General features: G+C 41.0%; 1 protein-coding gene across 1 annotated transcript in view; it reads left to right on the top strand.

Moving 5' to 3' along the window:
* LOC105934841 (B-cell lymphoma/leukemia 11A) overlaps positions 1-22,180 on the top strand; it is a 65,998-nt gene extending 43,818 nt beyond the window's left edge. The window contains exon 3 of the mRNA XM_036126789.1: positions 15,039-22,180. Coding sequence (XP_035982682.1) covers positions 15,039-17,275 — 2,237 coding nt within the window. The 3' untranslated portion in view covers positions 17,276-22,180. The remainder of the gene's footprint in view (positions 1-15,038) is intronic.
* The last annotated feature ends 860 nt before the right edge of the window (positions 22,181-23,040 follow it).

The following is a 23,040-nucleotide window of genomic DNA, read 5'->3' on the forward strand; positions in this document are numbered from 1 at the left end:
TTGTGCGTTGTGTGTTAGTGTGAACAGGGTCTTCTAGAAATGAAATGGTGGATCTCGACAAGACTAATATAAATAAAGGTGAAAAAATTAAAAAAAAAAATGCAGTTAATCTCTTCCTGAGGCTATAGTTAAAAACAAACAAACATAAAATACACATATATACATATCTTATTATATGTTTCTTCTTGTTATATCTATAAGAAGAAGAAACACATAAAATGCACGTATATACATATTTTATATGTTTCTTCTTATTACATCTATAATAAGAACAAACATATAAAATACATGTATATACATATCTTATTATGTTTCTTCTTCTTATATCTATAAGAAGAAGAAACATATAAAATACACATATATACATATCTTATTATGTTTCTTCTTCTTACATCTATAAGAAGAAGAAACACATAAAATGCACGTATATACATATTTTATATGTTTCTTCTTATTACAGCTATAATAAGAAGAAACATATAAAATACATGTATATACATATCTTATTATGTTTCTTCTTCTTATATCTATAAGAAGAAGAAACATAAAATGCACGTATATACATATTTTATATGTTTCTTCTTATTACATCTATAATAAGAACAAACATATAAAATACACATATATACATATCTTATTATGTTTCTTCTTATATCTATAAGAAGAAGAAATATATAAAATACACATATATACATATCTTATTAGGTTTCTTCTTATATCTATAAGAAGGAGACACATATAAAATACACATACATACATATCTTATTATGTTTCTTCTTCTTATATCTATAAGAAGAAGAAACACTTGACTGTCGTATTCTTCAACACATCGCTCTGCAACACCAAATGAAAGAAGCAACTGACCGAACAAACTTTTGGTCCTGTTTATTAGAGCTTAAAGCATACCGGGTCACGGGCCTAACCAGTTAAACATATGAGAAGAGTGCAGGAAAACTAGCCTATGCTGCTGGGATATTTCTGTTGACAGAGTATGAGAGGGCTGTGGGTCTCCTCCTCTAACAAATGGGGGGGTGGGGGGGGGGGGTTGGGGCTTTTCTTCACTTTGCACACTCGGATGAATTTAAAGAGGCAGGTAAACAGCCGCTCGCTTTGCATTAACTGAGCCATATATTCAGCCTGCCTCTCACTTATTTTCCACCCCCCCCACCTTCCGCCTCTGTTTTTTCCAACTGTCTCATTCCTCAGCTCCTTTTTTGTTCCTTCTCCTCCCGCCTGCAGAAAGCACCGGGGGGTGATCGATAAAACTCTCAGGGTGTAGTGACTGCAGCTCTAATGAATCAAGCCCGCACTTTTTGTTAAGCAGACAAGGCTGTTAACGGGGGCATGGATGTGTGTGTATGTGTGTGTGTGTGTGTGTGTGTGGGGGGGGGGGGACACACTTTATCTTGAAGCTTTTTGATTCGGTAAGACACAGATCAGTGGAAAAAAAAAAATCTTGACTGAAAAAGGACAAAAGTAAAGCAAACCTCGACCTTTTTACGCTGCTGGCAGAATTTATTGGCACAGTCAGACACTGAAAAATTAATAAAAATGTACATTTAAATAAAAATTTATATTTTTGTTCTATCAAAGCTATGCTCATTAATGGTACCCCTACCAATCTCTGGCTACTGAAGCATTTAAAAAATGTTCCCTACTTTTTAACCTTGTTTCTACAAACGTCAGGCCCACAGCATCAAAGGTCTTTTTAGCCGTACTTTACAGCGGGCGAGCTAATTTTTCCTCCATATTGTATTAATGGAACGATGTATGATACCAAACCCAACGGCGGTGTTTCTTCCTGACAAGCTTGATCTTTGTCTCATCTGACCAAATGTTACACTTCTAGTAGCAGTTAGCAAACTCCCCATGCCTGCCTTTATGATTATAGGACAGAAAATGCTTTTTTGTCTGGCACCATTTGGTGCAGGTCTGTAATAGTGAGCTTTGGAGATATTTTCCCCTTTGCTTACCATCGTTCTCACTTGTATGTTGCAACAAAATAAATATCGGTCCTGGCCAAAGTGAGTCCACAGAAACAGGCGTCATACTTACACCCCAGATCAGCGATAAAATGCATGGCTAACTAATTAGGCATTCCTAAAAACTTAAAAGGTGGGGTTGTTTCACTGCTGATTTAATTAAGAAAGTTATTTTTTAATTTAACAGGAGTGCCAATAAATGTGCCGCATGTATAAATCTACTTTTTTGTGTGTTAACTGAGCAAGTTTGGCTTTTTTTTTTTTTAAATAATAATGGTTCAGTAGAGAACAAGCGATGTACAGTATAAAGTATGTCACGTTGCTTTTATTATTGGCACGAAAGGCATCTTTTTCTCCCCTTCCCCTCGGTCTGTTAGCGGTTTATCACACTCAACTCTGAAAATAACTACTTGATATAATTATTTATTATGTCTGCCAAAAGTTGCTTCAGTCCATCCTGCAATCCTCTTGTGGACCGTGTGCTAAAATCGAACGCTTTAAAGAGCCGCCGAAATCCACCCGAGACCCCCTTGAAGTTAAAGCCTTCTCTTACCAGAGAGAGAGAGAGAGAGAGAAAGAAGAATCTTGAATTCCTGTGTTCTCGTTGCAGTTTATAGCGTTTCTCTCCAAGGTCTTACTGGGAGATTGTGGGAGGCTGTTCGTGTTAAAAGCAGGATGGCTTATATTTCCCCTCCTTCCTTCTTTTCTTTCTTCTTTCACCACAGGCAAAAGCTATTGTTATTGCTGATTGCTTATGGTCTCACAGTTGTATTAAATATGTCCTCTATTGATTGGCCTTGTCGGATGAGTACAATTAAAGAGAGAATGCTGCCGTCCTGGGAGGACAGGGTGGAAGGACCTGGTGCAGCGGTGAGATGAAGGCAGGAGAACAGGCCAAGTAAAGGTTCTTTTGGCAACAGCGCGGCTTCTTTGGTCGAGTCGCAGCTCGTTCGCATTTTGCCGTAAAGGCGCGCATGTGTGGGCGGCTGGGTTTGGGGCTTTGGTGATTCAGTGCCTTCATTGGGCTCTCCTTTTCCCCCCACATCCCTCACAGGAAGTTATCCGCACTGTCTCCATCTTTTTTCCTTTTTTTTTTGTTGCTTTGTTGAAGAGAAGTCAAGAACTGAGCGAGAATGGTTAAAAAAGAAAGATGGAGAAAAGGAGGGGTGTGGCGATTGGAGAGAAACAGGGAGTCGGAGTGAGGACAAGCCACCTGTACTCAGTGTGGACGAACAGACGGAGGTATGAAACCAACTGGGTGGGGCGGGGATTAGCTGAAGAGAGGAAGCAAAGCCCGGTGTTTATGTTGTAAGTGTGTGTGCGCGCGTGTGTGTGTGTGCTACGCACGCGTGTGTGTGTGGGCCTCCGGCCAGCTGAGGTGTTTGCTCGGCTCAGAGTGATCTCCCACTGTGGACGCTCCCACTGTGGACACTCGCACACTCGTACACAAACACTGATGACTATATTGTCCTGCTTGGCAGCTGTTGCTGTTCCCTGCAAATCACTCAATACCACACTGCTTGGTGCGGATCCGTGTTGTAATGTCTGTGAGTGTGTGTATGTGTGTGTGTGTGTATGTGTGTGTGTGTGTGTGTGTGTGTGTGTGTGTGTGTGTGTGTGTGTGTGTGGTGACCAACAACCTCTAAACCTCTGTGGCACTGAAGAGAATCTGCTTCCTCTCGGCACGTGTTCTTGTCTTATCAGGGATTTAAGATGTACGGGTCCACGACTGTGTGCGTGCGTGTTTTCCGGACAAAAACGAAACAAATAACGTTGTTCTGGTCAGAACGGAAAGAACGCTGACGGAGTTTTCTGTGTATCAATCGCTAAGGTTGGCGAGGAAACTGCAACGCAGAGGAGATCCACTGCGTTGCAGTTCGCTGAAGGTAGAGATTCTCGTAGGATCTTCGTAGGTTTGGTACCATTTTGGGCCCTTTGCCCTGTCGGGGTCAGCGTCTAAGAAACTCGCATCGCATGTGGGGAAACTTGTTCATGAAGTGAAACTTGGAATCCTTTAGAAACCGTATTCTTTGTTAAAGACGTGCAAGTGACAGTGATGGCATGCTCCTGTGGAATGATGAGCTGGAAGGCTTTCCGTCATCACAAGTCAGACCTCTGAACTTGCAATGACTCAGTGCTCAGAACACATGGCTCTAAAATCTGATGCGTCACTAAACTGATTCAGCAGGTCTGTCATAATGCGGGAAGGCATGCCGGTACAGCGGCTCTTTGATTTTGGCTGGAGTTTGCTGTTCTCTCTGTGCATGTGTGTTATTTCTCCGGGCACTCCGGTCTCTTCCCACAGTCCAAAACAAGCCTAAAATAAGACTGTAAATTGCCCTTAGGTATGGGTGTGGGTCTGTGGGTTGGGCCTTGTACCCAGGCTTTTGCCATTTCACCACTGGAGATAAAAAAAAATGTATAAATAAAAAGAACGAGCCCCTAAGTAGACCAAATGAATGCATCTATACATGCTGGGGGAATAGAAATACATGCAACTCAAGAGACACGACGATACTCAATATCAGGTTCACAAGAATTAAGCAAAATGTTTGCAATTTATTTTGTGTTTTCAGATTAAAAAAAAAATAAATAAATTGTTAATTAGCATATAATGTCCCAGTCCAGGTTTGACTTGTCCTTATATTTAAATTCATTGATGCTTTTCTAATTGTAAAGCAGCCCTAATGCGCATTGAAAACGCTCCCTGTTAGTATTTTCACAAAAGCAACAAATATTTATTGGATCTCAAGTTTAGTTTTAAAGACTCTCTGATCAGTGAGAATATGTTAGATCTTAAACTACAATCAGCATTTTAGTTTAGTGCTGATCGGAAGCTTTAAACCAGACGCACACCTTAGTCTCGTTAGCAGCTGACGGTACTTACAAGATATCCTTGCCTTGCTTGACAAAGTTTCTATTTTCCAAAGCGTCCAAATCTTGGCAGATGAAAAGCCACATTATGTTTTTTCATTAAGGCGACTTGTGTCTGTAGCTGATATGTTTGCTGTTGGTTTAGACCATTATTTTGGATAACTTGCTGAGTTGTATAAACTTTACACCCTGTATATGTTGTAAGGAAGCAGTCCCTAAGTTGTTTTACAGTTGTGTGTGTGTGTGTGTGATGGATTTGACTGCACCGCATTGGACTGGCTGACAACAGTCGGTTACATAAACACAGACGAAGCTTCCACCACGGTTAAATCATCCGTGTGGCTGAGCGGTGTACTCTGTAGAAAGAAAGGATTTGTAACACAGTGACAGACAAAATATGAACGGTTTCCAAACAGTCTGAGAGCACCACAACTGGCCAAGCATTAGCCACTAATGATGCTAACGTTAGCGTCGGCTTTGAAGCCTTCTGGCTGTGTTACGCTAAAGGACTAGTGCGCAGTTTTAATGAATCTGGACCACAGCCGTTTCATTTCTGCTTCGACGTCTGAAATACTTTAACTCATCAAACTTGAACTGGATAATTCTGCACCGAGCAGAGGTAATTGGAATGCAGTTTGAGATCAATGAGACGTATCTTCTGTTTATAAAATGCAAAAAAGAGAATTTTCAATACTTTTTTTTTTTTTTTTTTTTTTTTTTTTGGTGCCTTAGAATGAGACAAGCATGAAAAACTAAACCCGTTGGGATCATTCTACGCTGATTGCAAAGCCCTTAGTGGGTAATCCAGGAAACCGTAACTCTTATTTGTGAAAATGCCAAAATCCGGATTCTTAGGCTTCAAATCTCGTCAAGGCTTGGAGTTGAAATCGCAGCATGGTTTATCTTCTCTTCTCTTGACTTGAATTTATCATCGCATTCCCAGAATGCTGCCACGCAAATGATATAAACGAGAGTTTGTCGGCCATGTTTGTTGACTGACTCTGTCAGCTCAGCAGTCCAAGTCAAGAACTGCTTTCCCACTTCAAAATAACAAGGATAACAACAATGCTGAGACCATAAACATTCATATTTGAGGCATAATGATAACTTTGTCATCATGGCAGGATCTCATTACATCCCTAACACACACACTGCTGTTGTTCAGGACTGACTGTGTGTACCACAGCTTGATGAGTTTTAATGTACAGACCCAGTGACCAGTTGATTCAGACTCCCAGGCTGACTAATCAAACGTCTATCTGACTGCTGCAGCAGTAGTTACAACGAAACGACCCAGCTGCTTAAACAGTGATTAAGAGCGGCGATCTGCAATAAAAAAATGAGCCGAAACAAAGTTCCTTCCTTTGTGGTTCAGCGCCGGTCCTCGTGCTGAGTCACCGGGCTCACGTGCACCGTGTGTGCGCGTGTTCGCCGTGTGGACGTGCGTGTCAAGCGTGCGTGTTCGCATGTCAGGACAGACTCTGCTCTCCCACTCTCTATGTTCGCATAAGTGCTGTAATTTGGATGCTCTGTAATTTCACCATGGCGGTTTGGGGTTAAGTGAATGCTGTCCCTGCCATCATGACTACCGGTCCCCCCCCCCCAAATGAACTCACACAAACACACACTCATGCACACACACACACACGTAGAGGCTACAGAGCATCACTGCAGCAGCGCTCTTGGATCCTTCCTTAAAGGCCGAGCTGTTTGATTACATTTACAAACATAGTTTAAGGGGCCAAGCCGTGTCATTAGGACAGACTTTAAAGAAGACAAAACTGCTCGTGTGACAGAGCTTGTGTATTTGTGAGAACCGCAAAGGGAGGAGAAAAAAAAAAGGGAGAGATTGTCCCACGACAGCTGTAATGGTTGGTTGGCCAACACACACACACACACACACACACACACACACACACACACACACACACACACACACACACACACACACACACACACACACACACACACACACACGCTCATCAGTAGATTGGTGAGAGAGTTGCAAATAGCACAGTCTGTAACACAGCAGGGGTTCAAAACACAGACACATAAGGTATTGATATAACACACACACACACACACACACACACACACACACACACACGCTCCGTATTGATATTCTTGCTCATCACCCTGGACTTGCAGCAGCTCCACGCAGACACACACATCCACGCGCACCTCTGTGCGCGTACGCAGCGTGCAATCAGACCGGCTCGATCATTCATTGTTGTCTATAGTAATCCGAATGTGCTCAAAGTTCTTTTCTTCCCGGATACTCGTTTTTCTAAAGTTTTTTTTTTTTTTTTTGAAGCCGATTTAAGTTCAGCTCGGGGGTTTACCGTGGTGACAGTAGTGTTGATGTTCCCGTTGATTAAAAGTCTGTAAATCTGACAAATCCACCGCTGACCGAACCGCGTTCTTTTTTGAAGATAAAAATATGTTTTTTTTTCTCTCCTTTCTTTGCATTCTGTTGCAGTAACAAAACAGGGGTCCTGTTTTTATAACGACATCAAGATGTTCTTGACAGTTTATGCAATTCTTTATGATTGCACAGACGTGGCCTGGTTTAAATCACGTTTTTAGATCTCTACTTGGGTTTAGGCATAGATACACATCCATTGGTGTAGGTTTAGAGTCCTCCCTGCAACTATTCAAAGAAAAAAAGAGATAAAAATAGGACCATGGATCTGTTCAGAGGGATCATTCTCTGATTGACAACGACAGCAGAGTCACAAGCTAAACTTAAAAAGTTTAAGATGATGTTTGATAAGAGGGACAGTAAAGTTTAGAATAATTTTATGTAATTTTTTCAAAATAAATCTACAAAGTGATTGATTTAATTCAGTTAATGTTTACAATAGATTGTCCTGATTCATAAGGCAAAACAAGCAGGTCAGAATCCTATATTGTTATATAGAATCCGATTCAGTCCAATTTTCTTTTTTAAATTCAAGCTCAAATTCAAGTTAGATGGATGTAATTTTAATCATTACAGAGCAACCCAGGGATACAAAGCTGATATTTCTCTACAGTGACAGTGGACCACTTAGAAACCCACCCCGTGTGAGATACCCCCAGCAGCCTGCAGCTGAAGCAGGCCAGAGAGAAAAGGAATAGATAAAAAAAAAACAAAGGAGCACTTTAGAATAGATAATATATAGCAGTCATAGCTTTTATTTGTTTATATTCCCATAAAGTCATCACCGCAGAGAGCCAAAGGAACACACGGCTCAACAGAACTACGACCTTATATTAGTCGCTGCGACAATGCATTGATGAGAGAGACAAAAAAAACGATTTAATATCTCGCGGGCTGCAGAGGGCTGTGGAAAAGCCAAAGTCTTCCCATTTCAACTGTCCACATTTTAAAGCCACGTTGAAGCGCTTGGCGTCCGTTTCTCTAACCTGTCTCAAACCAATCAATACATTTACTCTTAAAGAGCTACCATTAATAAGCAAGTCCCTGGAAAGTGTTTATGAATATCTTATTGATGGGGGTGTGAATGAATGTTTAACCAACCCCCCCGGGCCATGTGCACGGTGCAGTAATACACCACAGTCAGGTGAGCTCAGCTCAACAGAAGCCGCTTCAGTCATCAAAGAAGCACAGACTGAACGCCGGCAAAGTGAGGAATTTGGTCTTTTCTCCTTTGTCATATTCAGTGCTGCTTGGTTGTTATCGTCTACCGCTTTGCATGCTGTCATATTTTTCATAAAATGGCCGTATTTGAGGAAGTTGCTTTGATCTAGCCAGTAATAGAGGCTGGTTTCCCTCCAAGTGGAGCATTGGTGGGTTTCTAGCTATCCTCGTTGTTGTAATTCGATGGCGTCACTCTCCTCAGCGAGCGGACAGGACACCAGCTGCCGCTGTTAGCAGTCCAATTGTTTGCCGTCCAGTTAGGAGGAACGCTTGAACATAGAGGGAGAGTAAATCGAAGAAGAGAAGGACTCTGCAGATCCTTTATCGCTGGACGGCAAAGCAAGTTTTCAGGGTGGGGGATTTAACTCTCTTCCATCAGTTCAGGGAGTCAAAATAGTAATTAGACAAATGCACTGCCATTAAAAGATGACAGTAGGGTTTATGGAATGGGTTTCTATTTGTTTTCTTCCCAGATCTTGTAATAGTTTTCTTTTAATTTTGACCTCCAGCTGAGTTTTTAATTCACCTTCACAGCGGCATTGTTTTTTTTTTTTTTTTTTTTTTTATAAAGCCTGGGGTGTTTGAAATCGTACAACTAAAACTAAAACATAAAATATATAAAGACATAAAAGAAGCTTAAATCAGGAGCAAAACAATTCTCATATGACAGCAGTTGTGTGTTTTGTGAGAGTAACAACACCGTAAAGAGCAGCAAAAGTTGCATTTTAATGGTTCATCATAGCCAGAATGTTTTATCACAGAATCTTTATAAGTATTATTTATTTTGCCATATTTTTGAAACACAACACTTAAAAATGTGTAATACTTGGATACAAAAAAGAATACTTATCTGCAGTTCTATGTATGACTGGAATGCATGTAGATTATGACAACACAGATAATAAAGGGTTGAAGAAAGCACATTATTACACCTGGGCAATATTTTAGTGTTAAATCACTACATTTTGCTTGATAAACACATGTACTATCTTTTTTTGGAAGGGTCTAAGAACGTTCTGTGTTGCTCATTTCAGTTTTTGTCACTTTGTGCTTTAATATCTGGTTTGTTAGCTATAATAGTTGCTTTTCACTTATATTGTTTTACAATTAGAACAGAATAATACATGACAGAGGACAAAATCACTTCAGACAAATATCACACAGGAACGGATGTCAGCAACGGCATTTCACAGAGAAATACAGAAAATAGTGTTTCTTCGAGTGAAATGTTTTATTTGTCATTATGATTTGAGCTAAATGAAATAACTATACCTCTAATAACTATATTGCAGGTCATAAATTTTGTAAAAAGAAAAGAAAAAAAAGATAATGGCTTTATTGGTATGATTTCCAACAATATAAGCGTGATTAAATAACAAAGAGCCAGTTATTAGAACAAGCTTTGGCTATAATTATAACACATTATATTTCTTAGCTTAAAGTTTCCTTTCTTCAAAGTAACTTCCTCTGGCTTTAGGAACAGCATGGAAGAGCTATGACATGCAAACTTTACATTTTCTTCCTGCTTTTGTACTGAAGTTGGTGACCCAAAACTAAACCTAAGCCCCTCTTTTCTTATGGTAGCATATTTATTCTGCAACGGTCTGGTACCATGGATGTAAGATTAAAGGCAAACTGAGAACAACAAGCTCATATTAGCGCCTTAAATAGTCGGGCTTCTTGCTCAGGTAGCCAGCCTGGAGTCTGCTGCTGTACAGATGCTGCTTGCAGCCTGCCAGCAGTAGTTTTAGTTCAGTGTTGGCTTAGTGAGAGCGATGGATGGCGCTCATTCCGTTTTCACACCATGCCTGTCCGCATTTCTTGTGAACATAAATATTTACATTAAATAATAATGGCAAAATTTGTCTTTCTTGCGAGCAAGAGGAAACTGCACACTGCGTTCAGCCAGCTGACTGACTGAGTGCAGCAACGGGTGGAGGAGGGGCAGCGCTGCCTTAATCTACATGTTGCTGGACATTCTGGCTACGACTTTTTTTCGGCACATCTAACTAAAAGGTTTAGGGGTCTTGATTTCTATCTATTTAAATCTTGATTTACTTTGATACCATGAACCACAAGGTGACCAGAGGTTCATGTTGATGCCTGGACGTGAATACGAACTTTGTTTCCTGAAAGCCGGAAAGTGGATTTGAAATTCCAGACTCTCCAAGACGTCTCACGCAATCCTGTTGTAGAGATGTTACATTGCTGTAATGTCTGATGAAGAGAAAGAATAAGAAAATGAAAACACAGAAAAGGAGAGAACAATTTTCAGGAGAAAGAACCCTGACTGAGACAGCGGAGAGGCCAATATGATAGTCGCAGGACTGTCCTATCTGGTAGCCAAGACCTGGCATTGGTTTCTGTCTCCCAGCTGGTTGGAGAGGAATAATGGTGGCAATCCAGCTAATTTATAGAACAGAATGACTGGCTGGGGAACAGACAGCTTTTCAAGCTGACGTTCCAAGGTAAATTAATTTTAAAAGGAGAAAAAAAAAAAAGAAAACTAAGTAAATGTGTTATGATCTGATGGATCTAAGCAAGTTTTTCCACACAGAGGGGATGCGTTTGGATTTCCAGGGACATGTGGAGTCACGAATTGAACAAGCAAAACAAAATATAGATTGCCCTTTAATAGCCTGCTTTTATTTTACTGACTATTTATGGCCTTATTCTATTAGCTCTGTTAATTTTATTGTTGCTGCTGCCGAGGTGACATAGTTGAAAGGTAATTTGAAACCGTAATTGAATGAATCCATAATTTTGCTATAATTTGCCGGTGGAGATGCATCCCGTGAATTCTGGCCGTAATAAATCTATTTTTGCGAGGCGCGTACTCGGTGTCCTCAGCGTGGTGTGCAAGCTTTATTTCAGCCTCTCGGACAGCCAAAGTGCTACATTTCCTTCGGAGAGGGATTGAAGGAGTCAGGAGCCAGGGGATCCTTGCTGCTGCAGACACACACACACACGCACACACACACACACACACACACACACACACACACACACACACACACACACACACACACACACACACACACACACACACACACACACACATAGAGGAGCTCTGAAACCTGAACCAGGCTGCCTTACTGGCTTCCTCCTCCATCTAGCACCACATAAGTGTCCAGGCAATGCCCTTGGCTTAATAGGGCTTAATGCCTGTGCTTGTCACTGTAGCATGGCAGGTATTGAGTGTTAGGACATTTCTGAAACAGTGCTTGCGTGTGTTCTCTAGAGCCTCACTAGTGCCTCAGAAGCACTGACATTTACCCCAGGTAAAGAACCGGATGCTATTATCTACCCCATCTGCCCTCCCCTCCTTTCTCCCCTCCTTTTTTTTTTTTTGGCCATCTCCATCTATCTGCAGGCTAAGCTCAAACTTTCGAGTTGCTAGAGTTATTTGTCACCTTTATTGAAACTTAATCCAGAGGAATTACCGCCGTCTCATTTCTGTCTTTGCCTTTCTTTGACTCCATCTGTCTTCATCTTCTGCTTTCTCACTTCATTTTTTATTTTATTTTTTTTTATCTTGGAGTGGTGAAGAGTTTGCCTAATGAAGTGGCTGATGGGAGTATATTACAGGGAGACAGAGTGGAGCAGTCGCCTACTCCAACATCCATTAACCTTACAGCTTCAGTCAGCGTAGATTCCGGACTGAGCATCGAGTCTAGCTCATGAGTTGCACGGTTGTGAAATATGTGAAATAGTTTTGTTTAGTTTTTTTTGTACATCTTGAATGGTGTCGGTCTCAATAGACCTGAATATCATAATATTATCATAGTATTTCAGGTTATGAAAACCTTTTTTATATAGGGTCATTGAAAACATAGAGCTATATTTGAAGCGTCTAATTATGTCCTTTTTGATGATCATGACTTACAGCTAATAAACCCCCAAAATGTTGTTTCTTTGAAAATGAGAAAATGACTTGACTTGACACCATATACAAGACGGGTAGGCCACAACACAACAGATCATCGCTAAAGAAGCTAGCAGTGCAAAGAGGGTTGTATCCAGGCATGTAAATGAAAAGTACAGTGGAGTGAAAGCGTGGCGCACAAGGAAAAGGCATAGTTGCAGTCGTGAGAGGATTGTGAAGTAAAATCTATTCAAGTGTTTCAGGGAGATTCAAAGCTATAGATTGCAGCTGGAATGAGGGCTGCAGAGACACCCCACACAGACGTATCCAGGACCTGGGTTATGAGTGTGGCATTCATGTGGTAAGACACCCCACCGAGATAACGTCCGAAATATCCTACCTGAGCGAAGGAGAAAAGGGTTGAACATTTGCTCAGACAAAATCCTGACCAAGCATCCCTGGACATCCTTTGAAGTATAATGATATTTCAGTATTACAAATTGAATACTGTAAATTATACTAACACATTACTAAAAGTCTGTTTTTTAGAGGAACTGAATTTTAGATTTTCATCAGCTGTCAGCCATGATCCTCAACATTTGCAGAACAAACACTTGTATTTTGCTTTTTGTGGTGAATCTTAAATATGATTTTAACTTTTTGAACCAAATTACTAATATAAATCAACTGGTCACTCGGAATTAACCTATAAATTGTCATCAAATTAACATTTAATGATATTTGACAACGGTATTGAACAAATTTAGAAATGGGCTGGTCATAAAACTGTTGTATTATGACCAGCATATTTTAACTCTAACCAATTCAGTTTTTTTTCTTCATATTAGAATACTACTCAGCGCTTGAAAAACTCACTATTTAGTTTGTAAATCTAAATTCTAATTAAAAATGTGGCTAAATGAATTAGCTGCTGTGGAAAAAGTGTGTTGTGATAAGAGCAAGTCAACGCGAGGGGAAAAGATGCAAAATATAAACAAAACCTCTCCTCCCCAAGGTCTCAAATCATATTTCTGGTTAAGATCCTTTGCAAAGAACTCAAGTTAACTTCATTTTTTATGTAGTATATTTACACCAATTTTTTATCTATCTATACATTCATTCACATGTGAAAAGCCACACAGTGTTTTACATTAAACATTTCTGTGTTTAAAAAAAAAAGTTGAAGAGAAGAATCTTACACCAGACATAGAAACGCCCGACACACTAGACCCTCATCTAACTAGATTAATATCTAGTTTATATTAACATGATTACTGTAAACTTAACAAATAAAGTCATATATTATCAGTTTATATATATCCGCCTCTTATTAGCACACACTTTTTCTTGTCTTAAATGCTTTTGGTTAATTCACTACAGAATTGTGTGTGTGCATCTTTAAATATTCTGAAAAAGAAATCACAAATCAGTATAATAGACACTATGCGACAATTATTCAGTGTCTGTACTCACACATAAAACAGCTTGAAGATGAATCAATTTCATTTTCTTGGCTATTCTTTTTAAAAAGGAACCAACAGATAAAGCAGCAATTCCATAGTGATCCTCCTTCATAGAAACAAGCCGAACAAATATTTTAATAAGATCTTTTTCTCAGACTTTGGTAAAATTGTCTCTTTTTGCTTTTGATGTGCTTTTTCATTACGCGCTTAGCAGAAGTCCTCTCTGAACGGTGGCGACGGGGGGTTCGTTTGCCATCTAATCTCATAAACGAGCCAATGGCCATCCATTCCGTCCACTAATGAGATTAGACACGCGTTGCGGGTCGCACCACAGGTCATCGTTCCCGATGCCCCTACAAAAGCAATTATTGTTTTAAATGTTCCTCTCATCGCCTTCTCAAAGCAAGTGTGCATGGCTCGATGAGGGGAAAAAAAAAAGCTCTGAGGCACACTGAGAGAGTCAGATATCCTCTTCATCTGGGGCCTAAAAGGTTTCACACTGCTGCAGTTTTACCTTCCTCAGGCAGCCGAGGTTACTGATTTGCATGTGTTATTGAGCATATGTGTGTACTGTAATATTTGGATTAAAGGCATATGGCCTGATTATGGATCTCAGTTCGAGTGTATAATGATATCTTTCAATATTTTTCTATATTAATTGTGAGTTTTGAAAATGCTGTTTTATCGGGTATGCTATATTACTTATGGTTGTTTGGTAAAAACTTAGTAACATAAAGTTTTTTTTGCATTTGTTGTCTCTCCCGGGGATTTGTGTGTGTGTGTGTGTGTGTTTTTGTGTGTGTGTGATTTCAACAACGTGTCTGCTTTGGTAGATCAGTAAGAAGTAGCGGTCCACAGGGATAGCCTGCATCTTTGTTCTCCTGCTGACAATGGAGGACTCTCAGTCAGTCTAAAGGGAGAAATTATGTCCCAAAGCAGTCTGGGAGAAAAAGCGATACACACAGTTCTTCTCACATGCTACTCATGTGGGGCATGACCTCAATAAGAGCCGCTGTTGTGTTTGCAAAGCCCTCAACACCATGTGCCAACCACTTTTAAACACATCTAGGCCTAAAGTCCAGCATTTCTTTTTTTTGTATTAAAGGGATGAAAGAACTTCAGACGATTCTTCTGACTAGGCTGTCTCACAAAGCAGCGTTAAACAAATAGTCAACATGTTTGTAAATTCTTTTTTGTCTCTGTCCCCACAGGTAAGGAGGAGCCAACCACGTACACCTGCACAACATGTAAGCAGTCGTATGGGAGCGCCTGGTTCCTGCTGCAGCATGCTCAGAACTCCCATGGCTTTCGAATCTACCTGGAAAGTGAGCACGGTAGTCCTCTCACCCCACGCATGGGCGGGCCTTCTTCCCTTGGTGGTGGTGCCGACTGCCCCTCTCAGCCTCCTCTTCACGGCCTCCATTTGCCGCCTGATGCAAGCCCTTTCAACCTCCTCCGCATCCCTGGCTCGGGCTCAGGGGGAAGGGACAGTGTTGGAGCAGGAGGAGCCATTGGCTCAGCCATTCCTGGGGGCCATCATCAGCGTTTTCCCCCAACACCGCCTCTTTTCAGCCCCCCTCCACGAAACCATCTGGATCCCCACCACCTGAGCCCAGAGGAGCTGGCGCTGGCCGCCCACCACCCGAGTGCCTTTGACAGGGTGCTGCGCCTTAATCCTCCTCTGCCTCTAGACCCACCTCCGACAATGGACTTCTCAAGGCGTCTAAGGGAACTGGCGGGTAACACCTCAGGATCTACTCCCCCGCTATCACCCAGCCGGCCAAGCCCCATGCAGCGCTTACTGCAGCCATTCCAGACGGGAGGAAACGGAGGTGCAGGGGGTGCAGGGGGTAGCAAACCACCATATCTTGCTACTCCACCACCACTACAAGGCTCGATGCAGTCGCCTGTGGGCTCACAAACCACTCCTCCAGCCCCTCTCCCTGCAGCAGGACCAGCTTCTTCCTCCAGCACCCAGTTGAAATCAAAGTGTTGTGAGTTTTGTGGCAAAGCCTTCAAGTTCCAGAGTAATTTAATTGTGCATCGGCGCAGCCACACAGGAGAAAAGCCGTACAAATGTCACTTGTGCGATCACGCTTGCACACAGGCCAGCAAACTGAAACGACATATGAAGACGCACATGCACAAATCGTCCTCGCCAAATACAGGCAAATCAGAAGATGGTCTATCATTAGCCTCGTCCCCAGAGCCTGGCACTAGTGAGCATTTAGGCAGTGCAAGCAACGCCCTTAAATCGGTGGTGGCCAAGCTGAAAAGCGAAAACGATCGCATGTTACGAGAAAATGGAGAGGAGGAAGAAGAGGAAGAGGAGGAGGAAGAAGAAGAAGAGGAGGAGGAGGAAGAGGAGGAGGAAGAAGAGGAAGAAGGAGAGGAGGAGGAAGTGCAGAATGGGGAAAGGCCACCAAAGCGAAACAACAGGTATCACTTTGGACTGAACTTGGAAGCAGCTCGGCAGCATGAAAACAGCAGCAGTATTGGAAGTCGACTGGGCGGGGTGGCCGATGAGGTGTCTATCCCTCGCTCACTGCCAGAGGTCATGCAGGGAATGGGTCTGGCCGCCAGCATGCAGCATTTCAGTGAGGCCCTTAACGCACACAAGCGGAACGCCATGGCCCAGAAGAACCACCTGCACCACCATCTCAGCAGAGACCTTCACCACAGTCGGGACATGTGTGATGGAGACTCTGTGTTGGAGACAGAACGTGTACAGGAAGGCACTGTTTCGACTGTAAATGGGCGAGGGGTGTCCCCTAATGAATCTTCTTCAATCGGCCTCTCAAAGAAACTGCTTCTGGGCAGCCCCAGTCCACTTAGTCCCTTCTCAAAACGCATAAAACTGGAGAAAGAATTTGACCTACCTACTCCCACAATCCCTAATACGGAAAACGTCTACTCTCAATGGCTGGCTGGCTACGCTGCCTCTCGACAACTCAAGGACCCCTTTCTCAACTTTGGGGATTCCAGACAATCGCCTTTTGCATCATCATCCGAGCACTCGTCAGAGAATGGCAGCCTGCGTTTCTCGACCCCTCCAGGAGAACTGGATGGAGGAATGTCAGGCCGCAGTGGGACAGGCAGCGGGGGCAGCACCCCCCACCTCGGGGGTCCTGGCAGACCCAGTTCCAAGGACGGACGCAGAAGTGACACTTGTGAATTCTGTGGCAAGGTTTTCAAGAACTGCAGTAACCTGACAGTACACCGGCGCAGCCACACGGGAGAGAGACCTTACAAGTGTGAGCTGTGCAATTATGCGTGTGCCCAGAGCTCCAAACTTACTCGCCACATGAAGACCCATGGTCAGGTGGGCAAAGATGTGTACAAGTGTGAAATTTGTCAAATGCCCTTCAGTGTTTACAGCACCTTGGAGAAACACATGAAAAAATGGCACAGTGACCGTCCCTTGAGTACCGAAATAAAGTCAGAGTAGAAGGCAGAACAATGAGACCTTTTTTCCCTCGCAACTGGGTCGCCAACAGTCAAGTGTTTATTCCTTGCCCTCTTGTAGATTTGCCCCAATCCCAACACTCCCCTTTCACTGACCTGGTGGAAGCCTAAGACCATGTGCTCTGCACCAGCACACCTTGTTTCCATTACCCATCGAATGCATGATCTGTATCGGGGCAATACTCTTGCATTGACGCAAAACTTCGAGCCTTTCTCTTGTGCAATAATTTACATGTTGTGTACTATTTCCTTTTATTGAGTTTTCTTTTTTTTCTCCATTTTTAAGACTTAGTCAGCATGCATAGTATGTTTTTTGCTAATCAAAAAAGAAAAGAAAAAAAAAAGAAAAGAATTTGTCCCTGGTTGGTTAGTTGTTGAGTAAATGTGTTGCTGTTTTTCTCTCATTCAGTTATTTTCTTTTTATTCTTCAAAAAGAAAAAAAAAAGAAATGAAATATACATCCATGCTGCATACATTCTGTAACACATATCATGTACAGCTTTGTTTTGTAACATGGAAAGTGAACAGTCTTTTACTTGACCCTCTTTTTACGACCCTGGAAATGCACTTATCCCGCTCTTTCTAAAAGATGCCATGTTCACACAGGGTTTAAAAGAAGAAGAAGAAGAAAAAAAAGAATCATGTGTTTGGCTCGACTACTAAACTGAAAATGACGACAGCCCTGAAATTTCTTTCAAAAAGACAAAAAGTGTGCTAAGAACTCAATTTGTACTATCATTTGGAGGAAAAAGGAAGAGTGCCTTTGATATCTCAAAACTGCATTGGCCATAATCTTATCTGGTTTAAGTTTGGGGTCACACTAGATGAAGCTAAACGAGTTAGAACACCCAGGATGAGGTCCTTGAATCAAGAACCTGATGGCTCAAATGGACAACTCATGATGATCGGAATCATCATTTAGCTACCTATTACACATAGGCTATCTATAGTTGGGAATTTCATGGCAAGCATGGTACAAGCAGTATTGTGTATATCTGAATTATTTGTAGTTTTGTTTTTGGTATGGAGGAGCTTTTGAGAGAAAGGTAATCTGTGATGAGATGTACAATCCTGAACACGAGGGACGAGCAGCAGAGTGTCAGATGTCTGCGTTAGCACAAACCTACAACGCTGCTTCAGCATGTCAGTGTGTGGAACAATGCATAAAGTAATATTTGAGCTCAAATTGAAGCTAACTTTACTTACGAGGGGTGGAAAAAAAAAAAAAAGATACAAGCTAGACAGATAGAAAGCTAAACAGAACTGGAAGCTATGTACGCGTTACGGGATCCGAGGCAATGTTTTTCACTTTACAATTCTAGAATCAGAACAGGGTCATCTGCAGAGAAACAGAGATTTGCAAAAAATATATGTGTTTTAGGGCTCTCGAGAAACGTTTTAAGGTTAATCAATATGCATACAGTGGCTCTCAAAAGTGTGCACAGTCCCGCTGAAATGTCGGGCCTTTAGGATTTTAAAAAAAATGCGAACGCCATAATTTAATTTACTGCTTTTCAACATGTAATGTGACATTAAGCCTCTGAATTGAATTGAATGAATTTCAGCATTCAGTCTTTGGTTGGAGTCTGCCAGCGCGCCATATCCACAGTCAACATTTACAAACTTTACGTTGCACAAAGTCTTCAAACGTTTCAGATTATAAACCCTCTCCAGATTTGTGAAATTTAGCTCTGGATTTTCATTAAGTCATTTTTTTTTTTGTTGATTTGCATGCTTGGACTTACTGTGATGCTAAAAATGAATTATCTCTTAATCTTCACCCTTTTACCAGACACCTGAAGTGTTTGAGTCAACATTGGCTGGCATTCAGAACTGTTCGTATTTATGCTTCCCAGTGTTTTTTTTTTTGTTTTTTTTTTTTAGTAATGTTAAGTGTTCAATGTTTGGACCATTCTCCAGCAAGCTTTTTGAAGACTTTAGCCAGGCCTGGATGTTTTATTTGATAGAAAAGGGTTTTTTCTTCCCAACAACCCAACTCTTTACTCTAGACATTTGGAGAAAATGGTTGATTTTTGTCACATGCAGAACACAACCAGCACTTGGCAGAAAGAGTACTGCAGCTCCTTCAGTGTTGCTGTAGGCCTCGTGCCAGACTCCCTAGACCAATTCTTATCTTTTATCTCCATCCTTTTTTGGTGAATGCTGCAGTTTTTGTAATTTTCCTTTGTCCCCTAATTTTTCAAATTAACGAGGAGTGTCTTTACCCTGTTATGGTGAGCAGATACAGTACAATCCTCTGGATCCTATTGGTCCACTCGGCTGAATGATGCATTTGTACAATGAGATCCTTTTGAAGCCTTTGTCACATCTCTACAAACTATGGCTTTAGCCAAAGTATAAAAAATAAGAAAATGTCAAAAAAAACTTAAACGGGGCCAGTTGAGCTTTTTCCCGCAGTTAATCAGATCCACTTAAATAATTTCCGGATTGTACCTTATAAGACAAGAAGCTGCTTCAACAAAGTTGAAGTTAAGTTTAAGGGCGTGCAAACATATGTTACCCGGTTGTTGAACCTTGTTCATTTTATACATTTCCTCTCCAGACTTGTTTATTTTTCAGTGGAACTGAATGGGATATGTGTCACATTAAATGGCTTGTACTTGTACATCATAGGTGGAAAAATATTAAGGAAACATTTTTCAGAATGGCGGCGATCACGAAAACCTGGCATTTTGAGAGGGGTGCGCACACTTTTGAGAGGCGATGTAGGTTAATGCAGGGCGCGTTACTGTTTGATTTGTTTCCTGTTGATTTTTTTTTTTAAACCCAAAAGAGGTTTTCATTTAATCTGTGTCATTCATGCTGTTCAATGTAAAAGCACTAAATGTGCATTGTCCCACATCCATGCAGAGACGGTACATGGATTGAGTCTACAAGCTGGATTTGTTTGACATGAAGTGCACTGTTTCAGTTTTCCCAGTTTACAAGTTTACACCGAAGGGGAAAATCTTTGTAATGCTGTCAGATGATGAAGATCCTCTTGTTACAAGCAGTGAAAAAAACAAAACAAAAAAAAGACGCACAAAATCTGTTGCTAACAGCTTCATCATCCCTGAACTCTGTATCCTCGCTATTTCACCCTTCACCGTTTGATAACGCTGGACACCCAAGAACTTACTCTCAGCCTAACTAACCACTGCTCCTACACAGTAGCAAACTAAATGCACTTCTTCTGGCTTAATTAACACCCAGCTTCTTTAAACAAGTTGTGATTTATCATCATCTGAGCAAGTTGCTGCCTGCACAACAGACACTCCGATCTTGTTGCTCACGCCACAAGACTCTGTTTTTGTGAAACTTGTCCTTCAGAAATGGGCATAAAAAGTTTTTTTTTTTTTTTTTTGCAAACTAAATTACACTATATTTTACGGGGGGGAAATGTTTGTTTCGTTACTGCATCTTGATGCTGTTCAACTCTCCCGTCACAGTATATATGAGGTGAAACATTTCAGAAAATTTGAAAAAAAAATAACAACAACTTTGTGTTTTCACTTTTTTTTCCTTTTTTTTTTTTTGCCTTGGTTCTTCACGGCTCTTCAGGTTGAAATACAATTTGCATTGGGGAAAGGATTAAGATTATATATGAATATATAATAAAGAACTTAAAATATAGGAAAATGCACAGTCATGTCGGTTCCTATACTTAAACACATTTATGGTCTACTTTTTCTGTATTTCTAGAATTGTATTTGAATTCAATGTTCACTTAGAGTAGGCACTATAGTATTTATATTGAGGCTCGTATTTTTAACTGTTGCTTGTTCTCTCTAAAGGTATTTGCCATACCTGTTTTGGTAGTGGAAAAAAAAAATCCCAAGCTGCCACGGTATATTTTTTTAATTTGGCAGGATAATATAGTGCGAATTATTTGTATGTCTAAAGAAATAAAATAAAACGATAAAAAAAAAAATACATCCCATAAAATAGCAGCTAAAGCGTGTGGCATTGGGAGGCGTCGCAGGCCATCAGATGGCTGCTGCTTGGGTTCCTGCTGTCCACAGAGGTGTTTGTACATATCTTCTTCTTTTTTTTTTTTTTTTTTTTTTTTTTTTTTTGTTCGCACTTCTTAATCCTCACTGCTGCCATACCTGTATGCAGTACTGAAAGCTGACGTTGGCCTGTTCTGTTGTGTGCTTCTGTCTCTCTCACCTCTCCCACCTGACAACATTCCAACATCAAGATGAGAGGAAGAAAAAAAAAATCTAAAGATAAAAAAAAAAAAAAAACTTAATATGCAGTACATGGATTACTTTAAAAAAAAAAAAGGTTAAAATAAATACGTTTAAAAAGAGATAAAATGTTTTTGCATTTTCTTTTCCATTGCCAAATACTAAATGGTGCTTTATATTTAGATTGGGTGAATATACTTTCATATGCAAAGCATATTTAAAAATGACCAGGGGGATGTGGAGTAGCCTGCTTCAGTTGAGACTTTTTTTTGTAAATGGCAATGCGGAATATTTTGTTATCAGCCTTTTCTATTCCTGTTCTGAGAGCTGTTTGTTGTAACTTGAACATGAACTTTATCTTTTACAATGGGAGCTACTATTTATTATTACCTATACGCTCTGTTTTAAACAGAGACATGGAATGGAGTCATATGTTTTTATTTTTGGTTTGTTTTTATTTTATTCTTTTGATTTGGTTATTCTATAATTTTATTATTATGTTTTCTTTTCTAATGGTGGCCAGTGGTCATTGGACAAAACAAGCTCTATGATTTCTGTTGTACTTGTTTGGGGTCTCTGTTCAGTTGTATTGGGAATACCACTGTCTGTGTTTTCTGGCAGATGTCTGCATAATCCTGTTCACATGCCCATTTTGTCCCTTTATCGAAAAATGATTAATAAAAAAAATGAAAGTGTAATGCATCCTTTGCTTTCATTTACTACTTTGATTAAAGCTGCTGTTGCTTTTTCTTATCTTGCCTTATACATCACTGCTTCTACGAATGACTTCTATATGGACCTAAACGGGAAGAAATTAAGCCCATTTTTCTGAAACTTCAAGACCTGGTGTGTGCTCCTGTTAAACATGTTGCATAAAGAAATGGGATGAAAGGGGAAAATGTACAGTACTACTGTGTGAGGACAGATTTACTTTTCATCACATCAGCATCTTGTGATTTTTTCTTTCCATCTAGGGATTGCCTGATCATGTCGGTATGAAAGCTCAATGTCCAGCGTTTCATTTTACGAGATCACCACATCCAGGTCTTGTTCTTGTGTTCAGGATTTCCCTGAATTGCCTTGGCATCTAGAGCGCTTCTGATTTCTGGACCGCAACCTGGATTTGTACCTTAACCCACGAGTTTTGCCTTGCCTCTGTTTCTGTCTGCCCGTCTCAGCTCCACCGTGCATGACCCAAGCCTGTTGCCTGGACTCTGATCAGGCCTCTGCCGTCCTGCCTGACACACATCTGGAGTGAAAAGCCAACTCCCTTCATTACCAGGTTTACTCCGGCTTGCTCCTGCAGAGGATCTCTGACTGTAATCACTTCACTGTTCAGATCATAGTACTTTCTTCATATAAACGGTATTCCCTCAATCCTGTGGCCATATTCAGTAGGATAATGAGCCCTGTCACAAAGTGAAAATGGGATGAGCTTGACCAACAAATCCAATCCATTAAGGCCCCAGCTCATGACTTAGAGGCCTTAGATAATGCAAGCATCCAGATAACAGCATAGCTTCAAGGGTCTTGATGAATCCTTGGTTCCGTGGGTCAG

Source organism: Fundulus heteroclitus, chromosome 22, assembly GCF_011125445.2.
Source record: "Fundulus heteroclitus isolate FHET01 chromosome 22, MU-UCD_Fhet_4.1, whole genome shotgun sequence".
NCBI classification, from domain to species: Eukaryota; Metazoa; Chordata; class Actinopteri; order Cyprinodontiformes; family Fundulidae; genus Fundulus; species Fundulus heteroclitus.